At 44.1% G+C, this 24,608-nt stretch overlaps 1 protein-coding gene across 5 annotated transcripts in view; it reads right to left on the reverse strand.

Annotated features, from left to right (window-relative positions):
* Positions 1-5,257: 5,257 nt before the first annotated feature.
* LOC106567373 (kelch-like protein 17) overlaps positions 5,258-24,608 on the reverse strand; it is a 38,769-nt gene continuing 19,418 nt past the window's right edge. For 2 of the 5 annotated variants that reach the window (XM_014136535.3, XM_014136537.3), the window contains 9 exons: positions 19,588-19,809; positions 12,459-12,575; positions 12,042-12,285; positions 11,564-11,708; positions 10,498-10,665; positions 9,825-9,913; positions 9,416-9,489; positions 8,905-9,086; positions 5,258-8,256 (listed from right to left, as the gene is read on the reverse strand). In XM_014136535.3, the coding sequence (XP_013992010.1) occupies positions 8,028-8,256; positions 8,905-9,086; positions 9,416-9,489; positions 9,825-9,913; positions 10,498-10,665; positions 11,564-11,708; positions 12,042-12,285; positions 12,459-12,575; positions 19,588-19,809 (1,470 nt within the window). In that variant the 3' untranslated portion in view covers positions 5,258-8,027. Of the gene's footprint in view, positions 8,388-8,904; positions 9,087-9,415; positions 9,490-9,824; positions 9,914-10,497; positions 10,666-11,563; positions 11,709-12,041; positions 12,286-12,458; positions 12,576-19,587; positions 19,810-24,608 lie in introns of all 5 variants that reach the window. The other 3 variants (XM_014136536.3, XM_014136538.3, XM_014136539.3) reach the window with 2 other exon arrangements.

Here is a 24,608-nt window from a genome sequence, read left to right on the forward strand (position 1 = left end):
GCGAGGACCAGCCAATGAGAGCACACGTCGCAGTGGTGGGTAGTATATGGGGCTTTGGTGACAAATCAGATGGCACTGTTATAGACTGCATCCAGTTTGCTGAGTAAAGTGTTAGAGGCTATTTCGTAAATGACATCGCCGAAGTCAAGGATCTGTAGGATAGTCAGTTTTACGACGGTATGTTTGGCAGCATGAGTGAAGGAGGCTTTGTTTGCGAAATAGGAAGCCGATTCTAGATTTAACTTTGAATTTGAGATGCTTAATGTGAGTCTGGAAGGAGAGTTTACCATCTAGCCAGACACCTAGGTATTTATAGTTGTCCACATATTCTACGTCGGAACCGTCCAGACTAGTGATGCTAGTCGGGTGGGTGGGTGCGGGCAGCGATCGGTTGATGAGCATGCATTTCGTTTTACTAGTATTTAAGAGCAGTTGGAGGCCACAGAAGGAGTGTTGTATGCTGTTGAAGCTCGTTTTTTGGCCCAGCGTCGTCCGGGTTAGGGTTTGACCGGGGTAGGCCGTCATTGTAAATATTAATTTGTTCTTAACTGACTTGCCTAGTTAAATAAAGGTTAAATATATATATATATTTTTTTTTTAAATGTGCGCAGCCCTATGGGACTCCCAATCACGGCCGGTTGTGATACAGCCTGGAATCAAACCAGGGTCTGTAGTGACACCTCTAGCACTGAGATGCAGTGTCTTAAACTGCTGCGCCACTCTGGAGCAAAGGATGTGATATTGGAACAGACAGGTAATTCTCTTGTGGTTGTTATATATAATAAATGGCAATAAAGACAGTCAAAAATAAATCATAAGGAATAAGGTTTTGAAGTGTCTGTCCTATATCTAGGAGATATAATAAAGCTCAGGATGTATTTTTGGAGACATATTTAACCCCTTATTTATGTTGGTACAAAACTACCTCCATACTTCTAGCTTAAATTGACAGATTTTGATGGGGATTTTTTATTATTATGTTGATTAGATTGAAGCACCCTTGTGTCAATAGGCTCTTGAGGATTTTAAGTCATTTAGCAAACGGTCTTATCCAGTAGTTACTTAAATACTGGACTGCCGTGGGAATCGAACCCACAACCTTGGTTTGCAAGCACCATGCTCTTCCAACTGAGCCACATGGGCAAAGAAAGGAAAGAAACGTGTTATTATAATCAGTGTTGGGAAAACTATATTTTTGAAATCATCACTTTAAACCAAAAATTAACTTAAATTAGTATATTACATGACATTTTACAAAATGAAGATATCATACTTGTACAGCAGACCATGAGAATATTATGTGATTACTGTATTTTACCTATGTGTCTCTAATATGTGTACACTGTTTAAGCCTTGTATGATTTTTGCATATGAAATATAATCCCACATTTAAATTAAATCCATCCTCACAATCCACTGCTGAAGCAGTTATCTGTCAGTGTGGAATAGGGGGATTTTACAGTTTCTGCAGGATGCAGTTTGCTATACACAAGCTCCTGTTGACCTAAAAGAACACATTAGACAAATAATATCCTGTTTGATTATGACATATAGTTTTATATATAGTAACACTGCTACTGTTTTATCAAAATAACCAGTCAGGTGAATTTCATTGTCATTCACACTAATGTGGAACAGAGGAAAAGTGAACAAAAAAGCGAAACAAACTATCTGCTATATAGTACTTCAGAACTAAGAGCGATGCAACTGTTTTCCGGATTTCATAAAAGCATAATTAGAGGTTATTATGAGTAGAGAGGGCACATCTTTGTAATACCGAAAAACCTAAAATCTTCCATTCAAAATTATACCCCAAAACAACATTTCTTAAATAGACGGTAATTGTTTCTCGGGTAAATCAGACAGTGAGTCAAACTAATGATCGCCTGTGGGTCATCCCACATCCCAAGGCTTTAATTCCAGTTTCTGTCCATGACTGGGCTTTAAATGTCATGGCAATGGATTCACCCCAGGCACAAATCAGTCATCATTCTAGTTAAACACACTATTGGGAATCTCCACTCTTCAAGATGGCAATCTAAAGCCTGTCTGAAAAGCCACATTTACCATAACAAGGTTATGTGCTGCTCAAGCAGAATCATTTAATCAAGGTGGAATGTGGAGTATAGCTGTAATTTGATAGAGACAAGCTGCCATGGTATGTTTCAGATGTAACATTGAGTGAGAAAAAAAACTTGAGGCTGTCCATGACTTTTCTGATGTAGCCTAATTGTATTGATTTATTTTATTTAACCCTTATTTTACCATGTAAGTTGACTGAGAACACATTCTCATTTTACAGGAAGGAGCTGGGGAATAGTTACAGGGGAGAGTGTGGATGAATGAGCCAATTGTAATGATGTTGCATACAATGACTGCCAAGCCACATAAGTACCCTAACACATAGTGCCCTCTATTCTCTTATTCCCTTATCTTAGTATGAATAAAAATGAATCATGTATGAATAACTGCAAAAAATAACTTGAAACTGTCAAACAAAAAATAAAGTAAAAAGGATTTTCTAAAGGACAATACAATTGATGAGGCAGTGGAGTTTGTAAAAGTGTTTCACATACATTACAGCCTTTTATAGTTATAACTCCCCCGGAGCAGACAAGCCAACCACGAGTTGGCAGGTATATACCAAAATCTGAAGCGATTTATTGACTGTGTAGTCTAGTGTGTGTGTGACAGATGAGTGAGTCTATCATAGGATGTCATGGAAAAATAAATGTGCGCGCAGCAACTGCACACCAAATGGTGACTCACCGCGCGCACTCCAGTCCCACGTGCATATCCCAGAAGGAAGCAGCGCTCCTTACGAAAACGGACAGTTTGGGAAAGTTCTCTGCCGTCACTCGTGTCTCTGTCGGGTTTCGGTTGCATTTCTGATGAAGTGCATAGCCTGTACTACACAAAGACGTGATTCCCGTGAAAAATAAAATAAAATCGGCAAGTGCCAAAAAGCATTCCAAACCCTGATAAACAGGCCTACATATTTTCTGTTCATGTAGGGCACTGGGCACACCTAACAGCTACCCAATCATCATATCAAACTTCTAAAACGAAACGTAAATAGTAGTATACAATCATTCAATTATGTCAGTTTTGTGAAGATAAATTACCTACTTAATGTGATATCTTTCAAGATGACAGTCATTAATTTCATGCTTGTTGGATGGGGATTTTTTTCTAGTAGGCCCTAAATGAGATACCATCTCTTTATTCCCAACAAGGATGGATTTACACAACTTGGTCCTATGATTATGTGTCATAGCATGCTCAATGGGTAGAGGCAATAGGCTGCTTTGCCACAATCAATACCACATTGTAATAATAACAAGCCATTCAGGTCTTTTTGGCCATGTAGTGTATGATCCATATCAAATCAAATTTTATTGGTCACATACACATGATTAGCAGATGTTATTGTGGGTGTAGCGAAATGTTTGTCTAGGCCTATAGTGGTAGTAAACATATGAAATAATCTACTTCACTTAATTTTGGCACCCAGGTATACTAACATTATGAAGATATGTGTTCACATAACCTTTTAGTCCACTAACTGAAGATGTGTCCCGGTCCCCACATATTGTGTCTCCCAATATGTTGTTTTGAGTTTAACTTTGGGCCTACCCGGGAAGCCACCCGCCTGTGTTTATTCAGACTCAGTGGGTGAGAGCAGGGGTGCTAAAGTCACACCAAGGACCTTTTAAAATGGAGTCTGGGTAAGAGGCCCCCCATCATCAGGTGTCAAAGAGTGAACCGTTCGGGCCAAAGTTCTCCCACACAGGAGAACAATAAAGGAATCTTAATTGGACTTCAGACTGTCTTTGAAGAGAAGATCAATCAGTTTAGGTGCTTATGAATCTATGAAGATGTTATAAGATATTTGAAAGGTTCCATGGCTCACTTCATACATGGCCCTCAAAAAAGTTCTAAAACAAAAACATGAACAAAGGGGGGTGGGCTCAAGGAAGGGGTGTGATGTATCAGTGTATGTATCATGGCAGGTAATACTGCATTTTGGATTATCCACATAAAACACGGAACAACAGATTTCCACAGATCAAGAATGTGAATCACAATGTTTTGTTGTGACAAGTCTAATGGACATTCACGCACACATGTTCCCCTTTCAGTTCTGAACCTATAATCAGGTTGCCATATCTTTTTTCAAGAATGATGACTGCATTCCTATTCCACACCTCAAATTACCTATATTACCACCAAGACCAAGTTCATAAACTAGTTTGACAAGGACTTTACATGAATTCCTATCAAACTGGTTTAACCCTCCTGAACCTAATCAGGCTGCTGCATCGTTTTTTAGAGAACATCAAATAACCAATATTACCTAAATAACAACATTTTCATAAACCAGTTAGACAAGGAGTTTACATTGATTTATTAGGATTTGTGATGTTTTCAGAAGAAAAAAGGCCCCTAAGCTTAGGCAACAGCCCCAAAAGCATATGGGTCCCACCCTTTCATGTTGTAGCACAGTTGACACTCCAACCTTTCCAGGGACGGTGGCTTCATCACCATAGACAGATAAGGGCTGTTTGGCCACCGACACCAGTACAGGAATGTCGGTGGGTGACAGTCACAGAGGGACCATGGAGGGGTGAAGGGGGTCTGGCTGTCTCTGATCCACTGTGTGACTGGCTACATAGCTGTGCCTGCGTTTATGGGCCCAGGCTGTAAACTCATTACCATCCACCTACCAGCACAGGGGACAGATGGACTACAGGGCAACCATTCATTTACACCCCCCCCCCCCCAAAAAGACATGAGTAGGCTTCCATTTTACTCTTTACAGCATACTGTTGTAGTATACCAGTTCTTTCTGATGGCTCACAGTAAGCTTAATAAAAAAATGACCAACACTTGCACTTTCATATCAGTGTGTGCATTTATATTCACATTGTGTATGTGTTTTAGTGTATTTGAGTGAGTGTGATCTGTGCATTTTATGTGACCGAGGTCATGAGGGGTAAAGTGAGAGTGCTCAGCTGTCCACTCAGATTAGTGTGAAAGGAAAGCATGCTGGGACGATACTAAATGGATACTGTAGTGGGCATAGCAACACACATGCTGTTAGCAACGCAACCTTCAACTGAACTAGCGCCCATTGAGCAAAATTGGTTCAAAGACGTCTTTTAACGCCTTTTTAACAAAGAAGACATTTTTTCAACATATTGTGCTTAGTGGGCTGTGTGTTCAAAATATACTCCATAAACAACATGGGTCCTCACACCGGAAAACATGCATTTATTTATTTTCTATACAGTGTATTGCTCCATTTTCACAATAGTGCAAAATTACTTTACAAGTTTCCTCATAAATATAACAAACATAACATATTATAAATAAACAATGCATGTGACAATGTGTTAACAGAAAAAGCTACAGTCTCATTGACATTGCACAAATGTTTTAATGCAAGAAATTGGGTCATTTCTGATTTACATTTGAATCAACAAAATGGAAGCCAAGGTCTTGTGTGGTTGAGTGTGGATTTCACTCATGGTACATAAGGAGCTCACACAAACCCAGAAGGCTAAATGTGCAATGGAACGTTATAATGAGTTATTATTCTGGTTGTAAATGTGTTTTCTGGTTGTATGGTCAGATACCAGATTACAACTAGTTAAAGATGTCCTTTTCTGGTTGCTAAAAAGACATCCAATCACTATACAACCTTACCATGATATCACAAAAACATCAGTGCAACCACTTTTGCCCTTTGGGAACAAGACACTTCACCATTGCAGGAAATAATCTGTTTTAGACAAACAGAGCTTTGTTTTCTAAGGGGGCCTTTCTACAACTAACCGATATTGGGTTGTTTTGGAAAAACAAACTAGAACAACAAAATCCTTCTAAAAAAGTTTGACATCTTATCACACTGTGCTACATATTTATTGAACCTAGTTAACCATGACTGAGTCAAGAACTCAAATTAGGACCCGTTGTAGTCTATTGTAACCTTGGCTGACACAGCTCTTTCACCTCAGGTAAAGAGTCAGTATCAACTTTGTACAAATAGGTTCATTATTTTAACCCCTCCACCTTTGAACTTCCAAAGAATCCTGGTATTATCTTACGTGTTTCAGAGTATTCATTCAAGCTTAGAGTTATATTACATGTTGTCACACGTTTACTACATCAACCCTGCGGTGGTACATTTGTATCCTTTTCAACAATACATGGATGAGGTATGGGTGAAAGTACAAACTGAAGTGTACGTAAGACAAAATGACAGCACAGCACCATGGGTGTTCTACATTGACGTGACTGTCGTTAGTGTCAAGTGTTCAGATTGGTGTCATTTGTGTTAACTTGCTAACTTGAACTTTACACACTTAAGCCGTTTCAAAGCTGCCAGAAGCGTGATACCACTGTGTGTGTGTTTATGAATGATAATGATCTATACAGCAAATTAGGGTCTTCTAATTAGCTAGTGGACAAGCAAGCTTGCATACCATCGCCTTCCACACAACAATATTGGACATCAGTTGTCCTAACTATTAATGACATTGGTGGTGTCATGCACGTGGCAGTGACAAGGCAATAAAAAAACATTAAAAAAAATATACTTACATTTTCAGTCAAGGTACCAACACATAAAAGAATATCCATGAGGACCTGTAAATACATCAGCTACTTTCTCTCATGGTTACATGAACCACTGCATGAACACAAACAAACCTTTACATTTTAACTGTTTTCCGTTACAAATAATACAGAGACATTTCAGTTGACCGGGGTCCCATATGTGTTAAGCGTCTCAGAGTAGGTGTGCTGATCTAGAATCAGTTTAGGATTTTAAATCATTCAGAATAAGAGGGATGACCTGATCCGGGATCAGCATTCCTACTCTGAGATACTTTATGAATACGGCCCTGATATTGTCTTCAGTTTAAGACATCCTTATCAATCCTCTCTACACTCTGATACACTCAACTCTCAAGCACAAACTGAATGACTAACAGTTTTACACTTTGACATTCTCCCTGACACACTTCCATCCATGATATGCACAAAGTCAACGCAACAAAATAAAAACAATACGTCTCTCTTGAGTTGTAGCAGTGGTCCATTTGCTTTTCATAAAGCATCTTTGAAATTGTCTGAATATATTAGCGATAGATTGTTTTACATTTAATAAATAAGAAATAGAATTCAACGTAATAGTTTTTTATATAAAAAAAGGGATTTAAACAAATCTAGTTTCGAGTAGCGATAGATCTAGTATCAATAGATCTATTTTTCAGTGTGATGTTCCCCTAGGTACAGATCTAGGATCAGCTTCCCCTTCCCCAATCCTAACCTTAACCATTAGTGGGGAAAATGCTAAACTGACCCAAGATCAGCGTCTAGGGGTAACTTCACCCTCCTCCCCATGTGCGTCTGTGGGGTTGGACGGTAAACAACATTGGCCGTTACTGCCACCTAGTGTGAGACATTTAGCAGCACTATACATTTTATTCCTGCCGGCCAGGACACGATAAGCATGCATGGCAGAACCAGTCTATAGCTGCATTCCTTAGTTAAAATAATTAATTTCAATATATTTATATATATATTATTGCAAAAATGGTGATAACAAAAAAAATGACATTTAAAATACACATGATACACAAAGTGACTGTCTTCAGAGACAGTGTTTCAAGCGTTGGATTGCAAAGGGAAAGAGAGATGAAGGAAGGATGTTTTTTAGTTTTTTTAATCTTTATCCAAGGAAAACTCTACCGTGTTCTTCAAGAGACTAGGAGCTGGTATCTTTACGGTAATACAGCGAGACCTCAGGAAACGAGACCTCAAAAGATCCACCAGCAACCTCTCCTTCGCTCTTCCAACCTCTCACGCTTCTCATCACCTCTTCTCTGTTTAACTGCACCCCCTCCCTTCCCTCCCTCCCCACCTCACACAGAGCAGTTTCGTCTCTTGCTTGGGCCTGGCTGTGCGGGGGCAGCAGTGACCGAGGCGGGGGCTGAGGTCAGCCGGAGCCTAGCCCCGTGTCAAAGGCTGGTGGAGGAAACGGAGAGCGTGGGCGACGAGGGCGGCGGGAAGTTGAGCAGCTCCAGGACGGCCACGCCCACGCTGCTGCGTCGCGTGAACATGCAGGAGGCCGCCACCCACTTGTTGCTGCGCGGGTTGTACTTCTCAATGGAGTTGAGGCTGGAGCTGCCGTCGTTGCCGCCCACTGCGTACAGCCAGCCGTCCATGGCCACAAGGTCATGGGTACTTCTGGGAAAGGGGTGCAGCATAACATGCAGACTCAGTAAGGCAGGTCAAATTCAGGTAGGTCCCTCCCTGTTTCAGCCTGTTTGCTTCCGTTTGGTTGTAGTGAATACGACCTTGCTGTGACTAGATGGAGCCTGTTTTTAGATGAATATGAGCCACACAACAATGGTTTATTTATGGACTGGAGCATCCATTGTCATCAGGTTTCCCTGGTCAATTCCTTTCCTGTTGACTCTGTCTATTTCCCTGTGTGTGTGTGTGATCTTGTGTGTGTGATTGTGTTCATGTTTGTGTGTGGGTGTGCATGTTTGACTCTAATTCAATTTAAATCTCCCAATCCTGGTCTCTAAGGCCCACTGTTTGTGCAGGGTCCAGAAACCCTAATCATTAGGTGAGTAACGGCTGTAATGAAAACCTCATCACACTCTGAGACTACTTTCAAATACTCTTATATAACAGAATGGCATCAAGTATTGTGTACAACATAACACCTTAAAGGCACTTGTGGGATACATTCTAAATGCATTCACAGCCTTTATGTACATATAAAGGCATTTATGAGGAGCGAGAGAAGGCTCTATATATGCACTGGTAATGAAGTTATAGCCACAGGTGGTTGGTAGCGATTGTGACGTGGGTGGCGGTGCCCACCTGCGGATGTTCATGGGCGCCACGCCCTCCCAGGCATTGGTCTTGGGGTTGAACCGCTCCACTGAGTTCAGGCAGCTGGTGCCATCATTTCCCCCGGCAACGTAGAGCATGCCCTCCAGCACAGCCACCCCGGCACTGCTGCGCCGGCTCAGCATGTTGGCGATGGCCATCCACGCGTTGCTCTGTTCCGACCAATCATAGGTTGTTAGGAGTCACATGGTCAGTTGAGGGACTCATTAGTTTTGGTTCTACATTTTGATCTGGGCAGAAGTTCAGTTTATGGGCCGGTTTTAACTAGATTAAGCATATTAATGGACTGAAAATATAGCCTGGTGGGACCAGCCTAATCGCTACGTTCACCATTCTATTTAATAGGATGGTGAACACAGCGATCAAGTTGGTTCTACCAGGCTACTGAAAATCATGCTCAGTTGAGATTCTTCTATAGGCTTAATCTGGGTCCAGGAAACATGCTCAAATTGATAGAGATGTCATTGTTTTGTTGTTTTACCTGGGGTTCATATTTCTCCACTGTAGCTAGGTGTGAGGAGCTGTCATACCCTCCTACTGCATACAGACTACCATCTAGAGAGAGAGAGAGAGAGATGGTAGAGTGACAGAGAGGGAGAGAGAAAAGAGAGAAAAGTGAGAGATGGTAGAGTGACAGAGAGAGGGAGAGAGAAAAGCGAGAGAGGGAGAGAGAGATGGTAGCGTGACAGAGATGGTGGAGAGAGAACAGAAGAAAAAGATAAAAAGAGACTGAGAGCCACGTGATGACAAGCTCCAAATGCCAGATTACAGCTCGCAAATGTTTGATGAGGCCCATAACCAGGAACCCAGTAGGAAAATCACTCTAGCCTACATTATATCCGTGCTCAATAGATGACATAATCACACCAAGGTGGACATCACATGCTCACCCAGAGTGGCCACACGGACATATCTCCTTCGGGTGCTCATGGCAGCGATGGAGGTCCAGTTACTGGTCAGAGGGTCGTAGCGCTCTGCACTGTTGGGGTGGAGGGGGCACTCATTGCATACATGGATGGAGTACAACAATCTCAGCTCGGTATTTGTATATGTGAGTGAAAATCTGTTGAGACAACCAGCCTTCCCTGTAGCTCAGTTGGTAGAGCATGGTGTTTGCAACGCCAGGGTTGTGGGTTCGATTCCCACGGGGGGCCAGTACAAAAAAAATAATGTATGAAATGTATGCATTCACTACTGTAAGTCGCTCTGGATAAGAGCGTCTGCTAAATGACTAAAATGTAAAAAATGTTGGATTTATTCACTGACATTCAAGGAAGTCTCCCTTTAGACAGCGGGCTAGAGGTACATTCATATTTGTAACACTTTATGGAGGTACACATGCTAACGTTCTAACATTTATGACAGTGTCCCTTAGTTATTATGGAGGAGTCCAAGTCCTCAGAGTGGGTAGATAGTACAGTAAGTAGAAGATAGGAGAAGTTCCAAGTCAAAAGGCACGGGGCTAGATTTTAACCCAACCTCAACCCGGGCATATGTGTTCCCGCGGTCAGCAGAACTAACCGCTACACCACACATGCCTAGTGAGCAGCGACAGAAGTGAACCTGTTGAGGCAGGAAGCTCCGTCGTAACCGCCGGCCGCGTACAGGAGGCCGTGCAACACCGCCACACCCAGACAGCTCCGCCGCGTCCCCATGGAAACCTCGGGTTGCCAGGAGTTGGTGACCGGGTCGTAGGACTCCACTGTCGCTAGATCGGAAGTACCGTCATACCTGAGGGAGAGAGAGGCCAGTGAGTGGGCTTAGGGGTTGTGTACCGGACACTGGTGGCAGAGCCCATCCTCCTATGGTTGGTCTACGATGGGTCCCAAATGGCACCATATTCCCTATATAGTGCACTACTTTTGACCAGAGCCCTATGGCCCCCTTTTCCCCATAAGGTTCGGGTCAAAAACAGTGCACTATATTGGGAATAGGGTGCCATTTTGGACGTATCCTAGGCCAACCATAGGAGGATGGGCTCTGACAGTAGTGGTGTCTGGTACCTCTTCAGGTTTCGTTCTTTAATCTCATTAAGGGATTCTTCACAACTGTATTTTGTAAACAGTTTAAAACACAATAAACCTTCTTGAAATAAAATGGATTTTAAATAAGGTATCATCTGTTTATTTATTGGACAGGGGATATTTGTCATAGCTTGATTCCATTAGTAGCACCTGGATGAGACTCTGACATTCCAGACAGTGATAGTAGTGCATCAGACACTACTTTGTTCTACCTTTCACTTGATGTACAAAAGCAAAAGGTATTTGTTCTGTTTCCCTCTCTTGGATAGAGGGGACGTGCTTTGGCATTTTGAATAATTACACTTTAAGGGCAACGCTCATGTTAGTCCTGCTGCCACAGGCAACTGTTTATCTTATCATACAAAATAATATAATTCAATGTGTTTGGTTAAATAAGATTACAACAAGTTATCTCCCATAATCCTAGTCTCACTTTTAAGACATTCATATAACCTAACCGAACGAGCTAGCTAGCAAAACTACCACTAGCATACCAGTGTTAAACAGTCCTATTTCAGTTAGCTAGCACGACATTGGTTAAGACTTACTAACCACATCCAGACTATCTAGGGGTCAAAGGTTGGTCAGATGAGTTCATCTCTTACCCTCCCACTGCGTACAGCTTGTTTCCAATGGCCGCCACGCCCACCCGTGCCCGCCGGGTGGACATAGAGGCCACCATGTGCCAGCGGTCTGTCCGCGTGTCGTAGGCCTCGCAGTCGCCGTGGATGGCAAACAGACTGCCCCCACCTGGGCACAACACACACATACAACAACCACATAATCATCATGGCTACCAACATACACAACCAGTGCTGAGGATGGTCCTATTTCAGTTATAATACGAACAAATATTCTACAGAACGTAGTCGCGAGCAGTAATATTCCAAACTCATTTTGGATAATTGCCAAATCACATCTATTTAAAATGTTATGTGTTTTGAATGTTACCCAGTATCTGTGAACCGGTTAGCCTTTAACCAAGGGCCAAATTCAGGATCCCTGTTTAAACAATGGAACTCTATAGGTAGAAACTACTTTATATAAGTATGTGTACGCGCATGTGTGAATGTGTGTATGTACCCTGGTGGGTAACCTCTGGGGCACACTGACCAACGGCGAAGAGCACGGGGCTGGCGCCCTCGCAGCGGCGAGGCCGGGTGCGGCTGTTGCTCAACACGCCCCTCTGCTCGGGCATCAGGTGGTACTTGAGGGCTTCGATGAGCAGGTCCTTGCACTCCGAGTGGTGGCGCACCAACTGCTCCGTGTCCACGTTGCTCATGAGGAAATCCCTCCGCAGTAGGGGCAGGCGTACACACTTCATCAGCTAGAGAGGGGAATGGGAGGTGGGAGGGGGCAGACACTTTTATCCAAAGCGACTTACAGTAGTGAGTGCATATATTTTCGTATAGGTGGCCAGCGGGAATGAAACCCACAATCCTGACATTGTAAGTGCCATGCTATGGCAACTGAGCTACACAGGTGCATATTTGATCTTACCCAGGGAACGTGCTGCCTGCGCCCGTCAATGTCGTGTTTGACCCAGCTCAGCACGGCCCGGTATACCTCCTCTTCCGACGGCACGTTCAGGTTGTCACTGGAGATCAGGTCCAATACCTTCACACAGAGAGGGGGGACAGAAAGGAAGGGGGAGAGAGAGGAGGGAGAGAATGGGTGTGGGGGAGAGAGAGAGCAGGTAGGCATAGAGAGAAGTAGAGAAAAAGAGGGCAAGAGAGAGTATCATTTTACACAAGAGTTACAAACACAACAGTCTCTACACCTCTTGACAGTTGCTAACGATTCTCTTACATCAATGAAAGAAGCTACTCCCCCAGAGAGGCGTTCATCCCACGTGGGATGCGTCACAAAAGTTGTCACGACAAGAAATTATAACATGAATTCATTCCCATTTATCTGAAAGGAATGTTTATTTTGGAACATCTTGAAAAAGGTCAGCTTGACTGAAATGTCCCCAAAAAATATGTGTGTGTGGAATCAATTTCCATGAAGAAAATGGTTTAGAATCATATTTCCATTAGCACCACAAAGACATTGTGGTGGTGTATGCTTGCTGAATCGCCGTGTCTCCAACCAGCCTCACTACTCACTGGACCCTTTGTAGCTCCCTCCAGTAACCACGAGCACAACCGTTCCTTGATTTTAACTGGCGGCTTTATTCTGTAGTTTTAGACAGAAGTATCACCTTCCGTGAGAACTATAAAGTAAATGAAAATACAGTTAAGCACACTCTTACAACCTTCTTGTCTTACGAGCGACTTATTAGCTTGGTATAACTCTGAAGTGTTTACATACATAAACAGTTTAGCCGGAGCTATAACAGAATCAGATTAAACACATTAATAAAGGAAAAATACCTCATTGGCTGCTTATTACAGAAGGGAGGAAATCAAAACTTCACACTTATTATTCCTGGCATGAATTCACGCTTCATCCTTAATTATTAGTGAAATAATACCATCCTAACATACACACTTCAACCTTTACGAACTACACCCGAAGACATGAAAATGTAGCTAACACAGCGCGGGATTGCCTTCTCTCCAAAGGTGTGTTGCTACGATAATGATTCCCGTTACAACAGTTATTAACCACGTAGTTCCGCTTGTCTTACCATTTCTCCCGCATAGCGAACACGTAAACAATTCAAACAAAAAAACAACGACATAGACTTACAGGTTAATGGTCAGTTACACCCTTAAGATCACTCGGCTACGCATGCCTCTACTTAATGTCAAAATGCCTTATCCATTGCTGTTCTGGTTAGTGATTATTGTCTTATTTCACTGTAGAGCCACTAGCCCTGCTCATTATACCTTATCCAACCTCTCAGTTCCACCACCCACACATGCGATGACATCACCTGGTTTAAATGATGTTTCTAGAGACAATATCTCTCTCATCATCACTCAATGCCTAGGCCTACCTCCACTGTATTCACATCCTACCATACCATTGTCTGTACATTATGCCATGAATCTATTCTATCGCGCCCAGAAACCAGCTCCTTTTACTCTCTGTTCTGGATGTACTAGATGACCTTTTAGCCTTTAGCCGTATCATTACCCTACTCCTCCTCTGTTCCTCTGGTGATGTAGAGGTTAATCCAGGCCCTGCAGTGCCTAGCTCCACTCCTACTCCCCAGGTGCTCTCATTTGTTGACTTCTGTAACCGTAAAAGCCTTGGTTTCATGCATGTTAACATTAGAAGCCTTCTCCCGAAGTTTGTTTTATTCACTGCTTTAGCACACTCTGCCAACCCGTCCTAGCCGTGTCTGAATCCTGGCTTAGGAAGACCACCAAAAACCCTGAAATCTCCATCCTTAACTATAACATTTTCCGACAAGATAGAATGGCCAAAGGGGGCGGTGTTGCAATCTACTGCAGAGATAGCCTGCAGAGTTCTGTCTTACTATCCAGGTCTGTACACAAACAATTCGAGCTTCTACTATTAAAAATCCACCTTTCCAGAAACAAGTCTCTCACTGTTATCGCTTGCTATAGACCACCCTCTGCCCCCAGCTGTGCTCTGGACACCATATGTGAACTGATTGCCCCCCATCTATCTTCAGAGCTCGTGCTGCTAGGTGACCTAAACTGGGACAACACCCCGGCCATCCTACAATCTAAGCTTGATGCCCTCAATCTCACACAAATTATCAATGAACCTACCAGGTACAACCCCAAAGCCGTAAACCCGGGCACCCTCATAGATATCATCCTAACCAACTTGCCCTCCAAATACACCTCTGCTGTTTTCAATCAAGATCTCAGCGATCACTGCTTCATTGCCTGCATCAGTAATGGGTCGGCAGTCAAACGACCACCCCTCATCACTGTCAAACGCTCCCTAAAACAGCGAGCAGGCCTTTCTAATCCACCTGGCCCGGGCATCCTATTCCTTTTCAGGGAAGTTAGGAATCAATATACACAGGCAGTTAGGAAAGCTAAGGCTAGCTTTTTTAAGCAGAAATTTGCATCCTGTACCACAAATTCAAAAAAGTTCTGGAACACTGTAAAGTCCATGGAGAATAAGAGCACCTCCTCCCAGCTGCCCACTGCACTGAGGCTAGGAAACACTGTCACCACCAATAAATCCACTATAATTGAGAATTTCAATAAGCATTTTTCTACGGCTGGCGATGCTTTCCACCTGGCTTCCCCTACCCCGGTCAACTGCCCTGCACCCCCCACAGCATCTCGCCCAAGTCGTTCTGACTTAGAATATGTGGATAACTACAAATACCTAGGTGTCTGGTTAGACTGTAAACTCTCCTTCCAGACTCACATTAAGCATCTCCAATCCAAAATTAAATCTAGAATCGGCATCCTATTTCGCAACAAAGCATCCTTCACTCACGCTGCCAAACATGCCCTCGTAAAAATGACCATCCTACCGATCCTCGACTTCGGCGATATCATTTACAAAATAGCCTCCAACACTCTACTCAACAAATTGGATGCAGTCTATCACAGTGCCATCCGTTTTGTCACCAAAGCCCCATATACTACCTACCACTGCGACCTGTACGCTCTCGTTGGCTGGCCCTCGCTTCATACTCGTCACCAAACCCACTGGCTCCAGGTCATCTACAAGTCTTTGCTAGGTAAAGCCCCACCTTATCTCAGCTCTCTGGTCACCATAGCAGCACCCACTCGTAGCACGCGCTCCAGCAGGTATATCTCACTGGTCACCCCCAAAGCCAATTAGTCCTTTTGCCACCGTTCCTTCCAGTTCTCTGCTTCCAATGACTGGAACGAACTGCAAAAATCACTGAAGCTGGAGACACATATCTCCCTCACTAGCTTTAAGCACCAGCTGTCAGAGCAGCTCACCGATCACTGCACCTGTAAATAGCCCATCCAACTACCTCATCCCCATACTGTATTTATTTATTTATTTATATTGTTCCTTTGCACCCCAGTATCTCTACTTGCACATTTACCATTCCAGTGTTTAATTGCTATATTGTAATTACTTCGCCACCATGGCCTATTTATTGCCTTACCTCCCTTATCTTACCTCATTTGCACACACTGTATAGACTTTTTCTACTGTATTATTGACTGTATGTTTGTTTATTCCATGTGTAACTCTGTGTTGTTATTTGTGTCGAACTGCTTGGCTTTATCTTGGCCAGGTCGCAGTTGTAAATTAGAAATTGTTCTCAACTGGCCTACCTGGTTAAATAATGGTGAAATAAAATAATAATAATAATTTCATATATGCTGTGTACCCAAATAACTGAAGCTAAATGGGGAAGGGCGTGTCCTGATATATTACAGCGTGACTATGTAGTGCGTGGGTGTACACTAGTGTGTGCGCGTGCGTGCGTCCGTGTGCGCCTCTTTTAGGGCGGTGCGCACTGCAGAGAGGGTGGCACAGCTCCTAGTCAGGAAGGGCAGGGCTGGAGTTGCCAGCTGCTGCTGAGATCAATAGAATAGCAGCAGTTTCAGATGAACAGCACCAGCTCATCCACATGAACTAGAGAGCCATAGAGCACAGAGCCAGCACAGTACAGAGCCAGCACAGTACAGAGCCAGCACAGTACAGCACAGAGCCAGCACAGTACAGAGCCAGCACAGTACAGCGCCAGCACATAGCCAGCACAGTACAGAGCCAGCACAGTACAGAGCCAGCACAGTACAGCACAGTACAGAGCCAGCACAGTACAGAGCCAGCACAGTATAGCACAGTACAGTACAGAGCCAGCACAGTGCAGCACAGTACAGAGCCAGCACAGTGCAGCACAGTACAGAGACAGCACAGTGCAGCACAGTACAGAGCCAGCACAGTACAGAGCCAGCACAGTACAGAGCCGCAGCAGCACAGTACAGAGCCAGCACAGTACAGAGCCAGCACAGTACAGAGCAGCACAGTACAGAGCAGCACAGCATGAACAGCCTCCTCTCCTCTAGTACTACTTTTGCCCCGCCCTGTAGCACCCTCAAGACAACACATAGGCTCCTGCAATACATACAGACACAGAGACATAAAAGGAATAGACAGCCAGACAGACAATGTGTCTGTGTCTGACATGTAAAGTGTACCAGTACAAGCATGTTTGAGAGAGCTAGCAGGGAACAGATACGAAATGTATATTTAAAAACATGTATAAACCAAATGTCTGTGTATGTGAGCGATAACGCCGTGTAGTAGATGACCATAAGGTCTAGTCAAAACTCCAGTTGCCAGTGTTCGTGTCTAAAACAAGAAAATGTGGGGGCGATTTTCATTGCTCGGTGAGCTCAAAAACACTTAGAGCAGGTAAATAAATCCTGCCCCTGTGCAGATCTGTGACTGGCACACTACAGCTGCAGAAGGAGAAAGGAAGAAAAAGAGAGGCAGAAAATAGAGAGCGATACAAAGAGAGAGAGAGAGAAAGAGAGGGACAAAGAGAGAGAGAGAAAGGAATACAAAGAGAAAGCAAAAGAGAGAGCAGAGTCACAGCTGGCTGCCCTACAGCTCTGTTTCGGATGTCACTAAGCCTACTCATTCTACTCTTGGCTAATGGATAGTGCCCAATTCATTTGAATTTGGCGAGTAACATTGAGATGGAAGAGAATTAAAGAGCAATCAAATAGTTAGTGTAGTGTTTCAGTCAGGAGGAAAGTCCTAACAGCTGGTGCTGTCACAGCTGTCACATAGCTTAACCTGTTCTGTCTCTGATATTGTCTCTAAACGTATGTTCACCAATGCACCTAGGCACGCTGTTAACCCCAACTCAGACCCTAAAAGAGACTATTGACTCCAACCCCTCAACTCTGACCAAAGGATTAAATGAGCGTTCACATCCGTCCACATGCTAGGTAGCTACATTCCCATTCACTTTTCATGGACACTGATTCCTTTTGATTTTTCAGTCTCTTGGCAACACATACACCATGGCCGTGTTCCAGGCTTGAAGACGCATGCCAGATCTTACAACGCCTTGATAGGTGTTTAACGTATCAGCTAAACATTATGATATAGGGCGATTCCGTGCCAGGATAGCCCAAAAAATTTGGGGTATCATATTGTTCTGGCAATTCTCACATAGAAACTTAATTGGGAGGAAGGATGTTTGACATGCTTTTTACATTTGTATCACAAAGCCTTTTTTTTTTAAATTCATGAGGAAGTGTTCATTTGAGGACCTTTTAGACCTGTACATGCCTCCTGTAAGACGCTATGATCCGGGAATCGTGCACGATACATGCAACATCTTGGTGTCATTACGCTCTAACATATGGACTATGTCTACAATCTGAAAAAAATAAATGCTTATATTACTATCTCAAAAGTACTTCTGAATTATTGATATATTTTATGTTAAATAAATGTAATTGTATTTTGACAGAACCTCGACATACTCCATATGTTTGAGCACAATATAGGGAGTACAATGACACCAAGATGTTGTCCGTTATGCTTGAGCAAGGCACGCAACCCTAAATTGCGTTTGTAAATCGTTCTGGATAAGACAACTAAAATGTAAATGTATCATGTACGGTTCCCGCATCATAGGGTCACTTTCATCAAGATTTTCTCCAAAATAGTTTGTGATAGAAAAAAAACGTTAAAGATCCTTCCTCCTAATGACGTTTCTATGTGAGAATTGCCAGAACGTTCGGATACAAAAAAATATTTTATCTGTATCCTTTCGTGGAATTACCCACTAGAAATCTGATTCCCGACTGCGCAGTTGATGATGTGGAAAGCAACCATTGGTCGATGCAATGCAACATCTGCAACATCTGCAATGTAAGCCTTCCCCGTAGCTCAGTCGGTAGAGCATGGTGTTTGCAACGCCAGGGTTGTGGGTTCGATTCCCACGGGGGGCCAAGTACGAATTTTTTTTTTGAAATGAATGAAATGTATGCATTCACTACTGTAAGTCGCTCTGGATAAGAGCGTCTGCTAAATGACAAAAATGTAAAAAAAATGTAAAATGTACTCGTTCTGGAACATGACCCATCTTTGGCAGTGCTCTGCCTAATTATCACTTCCAGGTCATACCCCTAAACTAGGTTGTCATTGGACAAGTCCAGACGATGAACAAGTGACTGCTATGCTGAGCTGCTATGAGAGAAAAACTAGACGGAGAGCATGATGAGTAAAACACCAAGAGACATTGATTGACAAGGAGCTGAGGATGGAGATATGTCTTCGTCTAATGAGTGTTCAAAAGGCAACTACACACTCTTGTCTTTGCTGCTTGCGCTATGAAGGACCTTGAGGGGGTTGAGGAAAGGATAGAACATGACCAGATGTTCTCCTCTTTTTGCAGGAAAGAGAGGGACAGTCAGAATGGAAGGAGACTAATGCTAAACTATTCTATCTCAGTACAGCTGAGCATCTTTGTCTGTCTTTACCAACAACTGTCAGACGAGTGGATAGCACTGTATATCACCTTGATTAATTAAGAGGTGAAAGGGTTTATACTCCGTGTGTGTCTAGAGATTGCAGGCTCCCAACATCAGCGCACAAGTCATAAGCCACAGTGCCACGATAACTTTAAACAACTCCAATGCAAAACAATTACAAAAATAAGATCCCATTGCTGTCACATCACGTCATGTCATTCTGTAAGGAAAGGCATATGACATGCTAGTTCAGTATTCTGTCTGACCTGTTTCAGCGGCAGCAGCATGAACTCCTCGGTCTTGGACACCTCCACAAAGTGCTGCAGGACGTACTTGTGCGCCGACTTGAGTAGGTCGCTGCAGGAATGTGTGTCTGCGAAGCCGCGGATGCCCAGGCAGTTAGAGGGGTCCAGCTGGCTGAGGAGGAACTTACAGCAGGCGTCCCTCACCCCGTTGAGCTGCAGCAGGCTGGCCGCTGGGAGTAAGGTCTAGAAGAAAAAGAGGACGATCGGGTGGAGCCATAGACGCCTGAGCGATGGAGCAAACGTAGCAGCTGCAGTTTTTGCACTCCCACTTTTTTTTAACAGAAAAGTATCATGATACATTGGGTAATTTCTCATTTTCAAATGATTAGTAATGTTTTGAGCTAGTCTGTATTAAAATACATAATCATTATATAATATATAAAATGGAAGTAACAGATTCATTTTGCACCCCCTCCCCTCGTTGCCTCAAGATGAATGGTTTTGCCCACTTGAAAGTGATGCTTCACTCCCTTGCTCCACTGTTTTGGCTCAGTGCAGTTAGAAAGCACTAGTTGCTCCACTGTGTTGGCTCAGTGCAGTTAGAAAGCACTAGTTGCTCCACTGTTTTGGCTCAGTGCAGTTAGAAATCACTAGTTGCTCCACTGTGTTGGTTCAGTGCAGTTAGAAAGCACTAGTTGCTCCACTGTGTTGGCTCAGTGCAGTTAGAAAGCACTAGTTGCTCCACTGTGTTGGTTCAGGGCAGTTAGAAAGCAAAAGTTGCTCCACTGTGTTGGTTCAGTGCAGTTAGAAAGCACTAGTTGCTCCACTGTTTTGGTTCAGTGCAGTTAGAAAGCACTAGTTGCTCCACTGTGTTGGCTCAGTGCAGTTAGAAAGCACGAGTTGCTCCACTGTTTTGGCTCAGTGCAGTAGAAAGCACTAGTTGCTCCACTGTTTGGCTCAATGCAGTTAGAAAGCACTAGTTGCTCCACTGTTTTGGCTCAGTGCAGTTAGAAAGCACTAGTTGCTCCACTGTGTTGGCTCAGTGCAGTTAGAAAGCACTAGTTGCTCCACTGTGTTGGCTCAGTGCAGTTAGAAAGCACTAGTTGCTCCACTGTGTTGGCTCAGTGCAGTTAGAAAGCACTAGCTGCTCCACTGTGTTGGCTCAGTGCAGTTAGAAAGCACTAGTTGCTCCACTGTGTTGGCTCAGTGCAGTTAGAAAGCACTAGTTGCTCCACTGTGTTGGCTCAGTGCAGTTAGAAAGCACTAGTTGCTCCACTGTGTTGGCTCAGTGCAGTTAGAAAGCACTAGTTGCTCCACTGTGTTGGCTCAGTGCAGTTAGAAAGCACTAGTTGCTCCACTGTGTTGGTTCAGTGCAGTTAGAAAGCACTAGTTGCTCCACTGTGTTGGTTCAGTGCAGTTAGAAAGCACTAGTTGCTCCACTGTGTTGGTTCAGTGCAGTTAGAAAGCACTAGTTGCTCCACTGTGTTGGTTCAGTGCAGTTAGAAAGCACTAGCTGCTCCACTGTGTTGGCTCAGTGCAGTTAGAAAGCACTAGTTGCTCCACTGTGTTGGCTCAGTGCAGTTAGAAAGCACTAGTTGCTCCACTGTGTTGGCTCAGTGCAGTTAGAAAGCACTAGTTGCTCCACTGTGTTGGCTCAGTGCAGTTAGAAAGCACTAGTTGCTCCACTGTGTTGGCTCAGTGCAGTTAGAAAGCACTAGTTGCTCCACTGTGTTGGTTCAGTGCAGTTAGAAAGCACTAGTTGCTCCACTGTGTTGGTTCAGTGCAGTTAGAAAGCACTAGTTGCTCCACTGTGTTGGTTCAGTGCAGTTAGAAAGCACTAGTTGCTCCACTGTTTTGGCTCAGTGCAGTTAGAAAGCACTAGTTGCTCCACTGTGTTGGCTCAGTGCAGTTAGAAAGCACTAGTTGCTCCACTGTTTTGGCTCAGTGCAGTAGAAAGCACTAGTTGCTCCACTGTTTGGCTCAATGCAGTTAGAAAGCACTAGTTGCTCCACTGTTTTGGCTCAGTGCAGTTAGAAAGCACTAGTTGCTCCACTGTGTTGGTTCAGTGCAGTTAGAAAGCACTAGCTGCTCCACTGTGTTGGCTCAGTGCAGTTAGAAAGCACTAGTTGCTCCACTGTGTTGGCTCAGTGCAGTTAGAAAGCACTAGTTGCTCCACTGTGTTGGCTCAGTGCAGTTAGAAAGCACTAGTTGCTCCACTGTGTTGGCTCAGTGCAGTTAGAAAGCACTAGTTGCTCCACTGTGTTGGCTCAGTGCAGTTAGAAAGCACTAGTTGCTCCACTGTGTTGGTTCAGTGCAGTTAGAAAGCACTAGTTGCTCCACTGTGTTGGTTCAGTGCAGTTAGAAAGCACTAGTTGCTCCACTGTGTTGGTTCAGTGCAGTTAGAAAGCACTAGTTGCTCCACTGTTTTGGCTCAGTGCAGTTAGAAAGCACTAGTTGCTCCACTGTGTTGGCTCAGTGCAGTTAGAAAGCACTAGTTGCTCCACTGTTTGGCTCAATGCAGTTAGAAAGCACTAGTTGCTCCACTGTTTTGGCTCAGTGCAGTTAGAAAGCACTAGTTGCTCCACTGTGTTGGTTCAGTGCAGTTAGAAAGCACTAGCTGCTCCACTGTGTTGGCTCAGTGCAGTTAGAAAGCACTAGTTGCTCCACTGTGTTGGCTCAGTGCAGTTAGAAAGCACTAGTTGCTCCACTGTGTTGGCTCAGTGCAGTTAGAAAGCACTAGTTGCTCCACTGTGTTGGCTCAGTGCAGTTAGAAAGCACTAGTTGCTCCACTGTGTTGGCTCAGTGCAGTTAGAAAGCACTAGTTGCTCCACTGTGTTGGTTCAGTGCAGTTAGAAAGCACTAGTTGCTCCACTGTGTTGGTTCAGTGCAGTTAGAAAGCACTAGTTGCTCCACTGTGTTGGCTCAGTGCAGTTAGAAAGCACTAGTTGCTCCACTGTTTTGGCTCAGTGCAGTAGAAAGCACTAGTTGCTCCACTGTTTGGCTCAATGCAGTTAGAAAGCACTAGTTGCTCCACTGTTTTGGCTCAGTGCAGTTAGAAAGCACTAGTTGCTCCACTGTGTTGGTTCAGTGCAGTTAGAAGGCACTAGCTGCTCCACTGTGTTGGCTCAGTGCAGTTAGAAAGCACTAGTTGCTCCACTGTGTTGGCTCAGTGCAGTTAGAAAGCACTAGTTGCTCCACTGTGTTGGTTCAGTGCAGTTAGAAAGCACTAGTTGCTCCACTGTGTTGGTTCAGTGCAGTTAGAAAGCACTAGTTGCTCCACTGTGTTGGTTCAGTGCAGTTAGAAAGCACTAGTTGCTCCACTGTTTTGGCTCAGTGCAGTTAGAAGGCACTAGTTGCTCCACTGTTTTGGCTCAGTGCAGTTAGAAAGCACTAGTTGCTCCACTGTGTTGGTTCAGTGCAGTTAGAAAGCACTAGTTGCTCCACTGTTTTGGCTCAGTGCAGTTAGAAGGCACTAGTTGCTCCACTGTTTTGGCTCAGTGCAGTTAGAAAGCACTAGTTGCTCCACTGTGTTGGTTCAGTGCAGTTAGAAAGCACTAGTTGCTCCACTGTGTTGGCTCAGTGCAGTTAGAAAGCACTAGTTGCTCCACTGTGTTGGTTCAGTGCAGTTAGAAAGCACTAGCTGCTCCACTGTGTTGGCTCAGTGCAGTTAGAAAGCACTAGTTGCTCCACTGTGTTGGCTCAGTGCAGTTAGAAAGCACTAGTTGCTCCACTGTGTTGGCTCAGTGCAGTTAGAAAGCACTAGTTGCTCCACTGTGTTGGCTCAGTGCAGTTAGAAAGCACTAGTTGCTCCACTGTGTTGGCTCAGTGCAGTTAGAAAGCACTAGTTGCTCCACTGTGTTGGCTCAGTGCAGTTAGAAAGCACTAGTTGCTCCACTGTGTTGGCTCAGTGCAGTTAGAAAGCACTAGTTGCTCCACTGTGTTGGCTCAGTGCAGTTAGAAAGCACTAGTTGCTCCACTGTGTTGGCTCAGTGCAGTTAGAAAGCACTAGTTGCTCCACTGTGTTGGTTCAGTGCAGTTAGAAAGCACTAGTTGCTCCACTGTGTTGGTTCAGTGCAGTTAGAAAGCACTAGTTGCTCCACTGTGTTGGTTCAGTGCAGTTAGAAAGCACTAGTTGCTCCACTGTTTTGGCTCAGTGCAGTTAGAAAGCACTAGTTGCTCCACTGTGTTGGCTCAGTGCAGTTAGAAAGCACTAGTTGCTCCACTGTTTGGCTCAATGCAGTTAGAAAGCACTAGTTGCTCCACTGTTTTGGCTCAGTGCAGTTAGAAAGCACTAGTTGCTCCACTGTGTTGGTTCAGTGCAGTTAGAAAGCACTAGCTGCTCCACTGTGTTGGCTCAGTGCAGTTAGAAAGCACTAGTTGCTCCACTGTGTTGGCTCAGTGCAGTTAGAAAGCACTAGTTGCTCCACTGTGTTGGCTCAGTGCAGTTAGAAAGCACTAGTTGCTCCACTGTGTTGGCTCAGTGCAGTTAGAAAGCACTAGTTGCTCCACTGTGTTGGCTCAGTGCAGTTAGAAAGCACTAGTTGCTCCACTGTGTTGGTTCAGTGCAGTTAGAAAGCACTAGTTGCTCCACTGTGTTGGTTCAGTGCAGTTAGAAAGCACTAGTTGCTCCACTGTGTTGGCTCAGTGCAGTTAGAAAGCACTAGTTGCTCCACTGTTTTGGCTCAGTGCAGTAGAAAGCACTAGTTGCTCCACTGTTTGGCTCAATGCAGTTAGAAAGCACTAGTTGCTCCACTGTTTTGGCTCAGTGCAGTTAGAAAGCACTAGTTGCTCCACTGTGTTGGTTCAGTGCAGTTAGAAGGCACTAGCTGCTCCACTGTGTTGGCTCAGTGCAGTTAGAAAGCACTAGTTGCTCCACTGTGTTGGCTCAGTGCAGTTAGAAAGCACTAGTTGCTCCACTGTGTTGGTTCAGTGCAGTTAGAAAGCACTAGTTGCTCCACTGTGTTGGTTCAGTGCAGTTAGAAAGCACTAGTTGCTCCACTGTGTTGGTTCAGTGCAGTTAGAAAGCACTAGTTGCTCCACTG

The sequence above is a fragment of the Salmo salar genome, chromosome 13 (assembly GCF_965601325.2).
Source record: "Salmo salar chromosome 13, fSalSal1, whole genome shotgun sequence".
Classification (NCBI taxonomy): domain Eukaryota; kingdom Metazoa; phylum Chordata; class Actinopteri; order Salmoniformes; family Salmonidae; genus Salmo; species Salmo salar.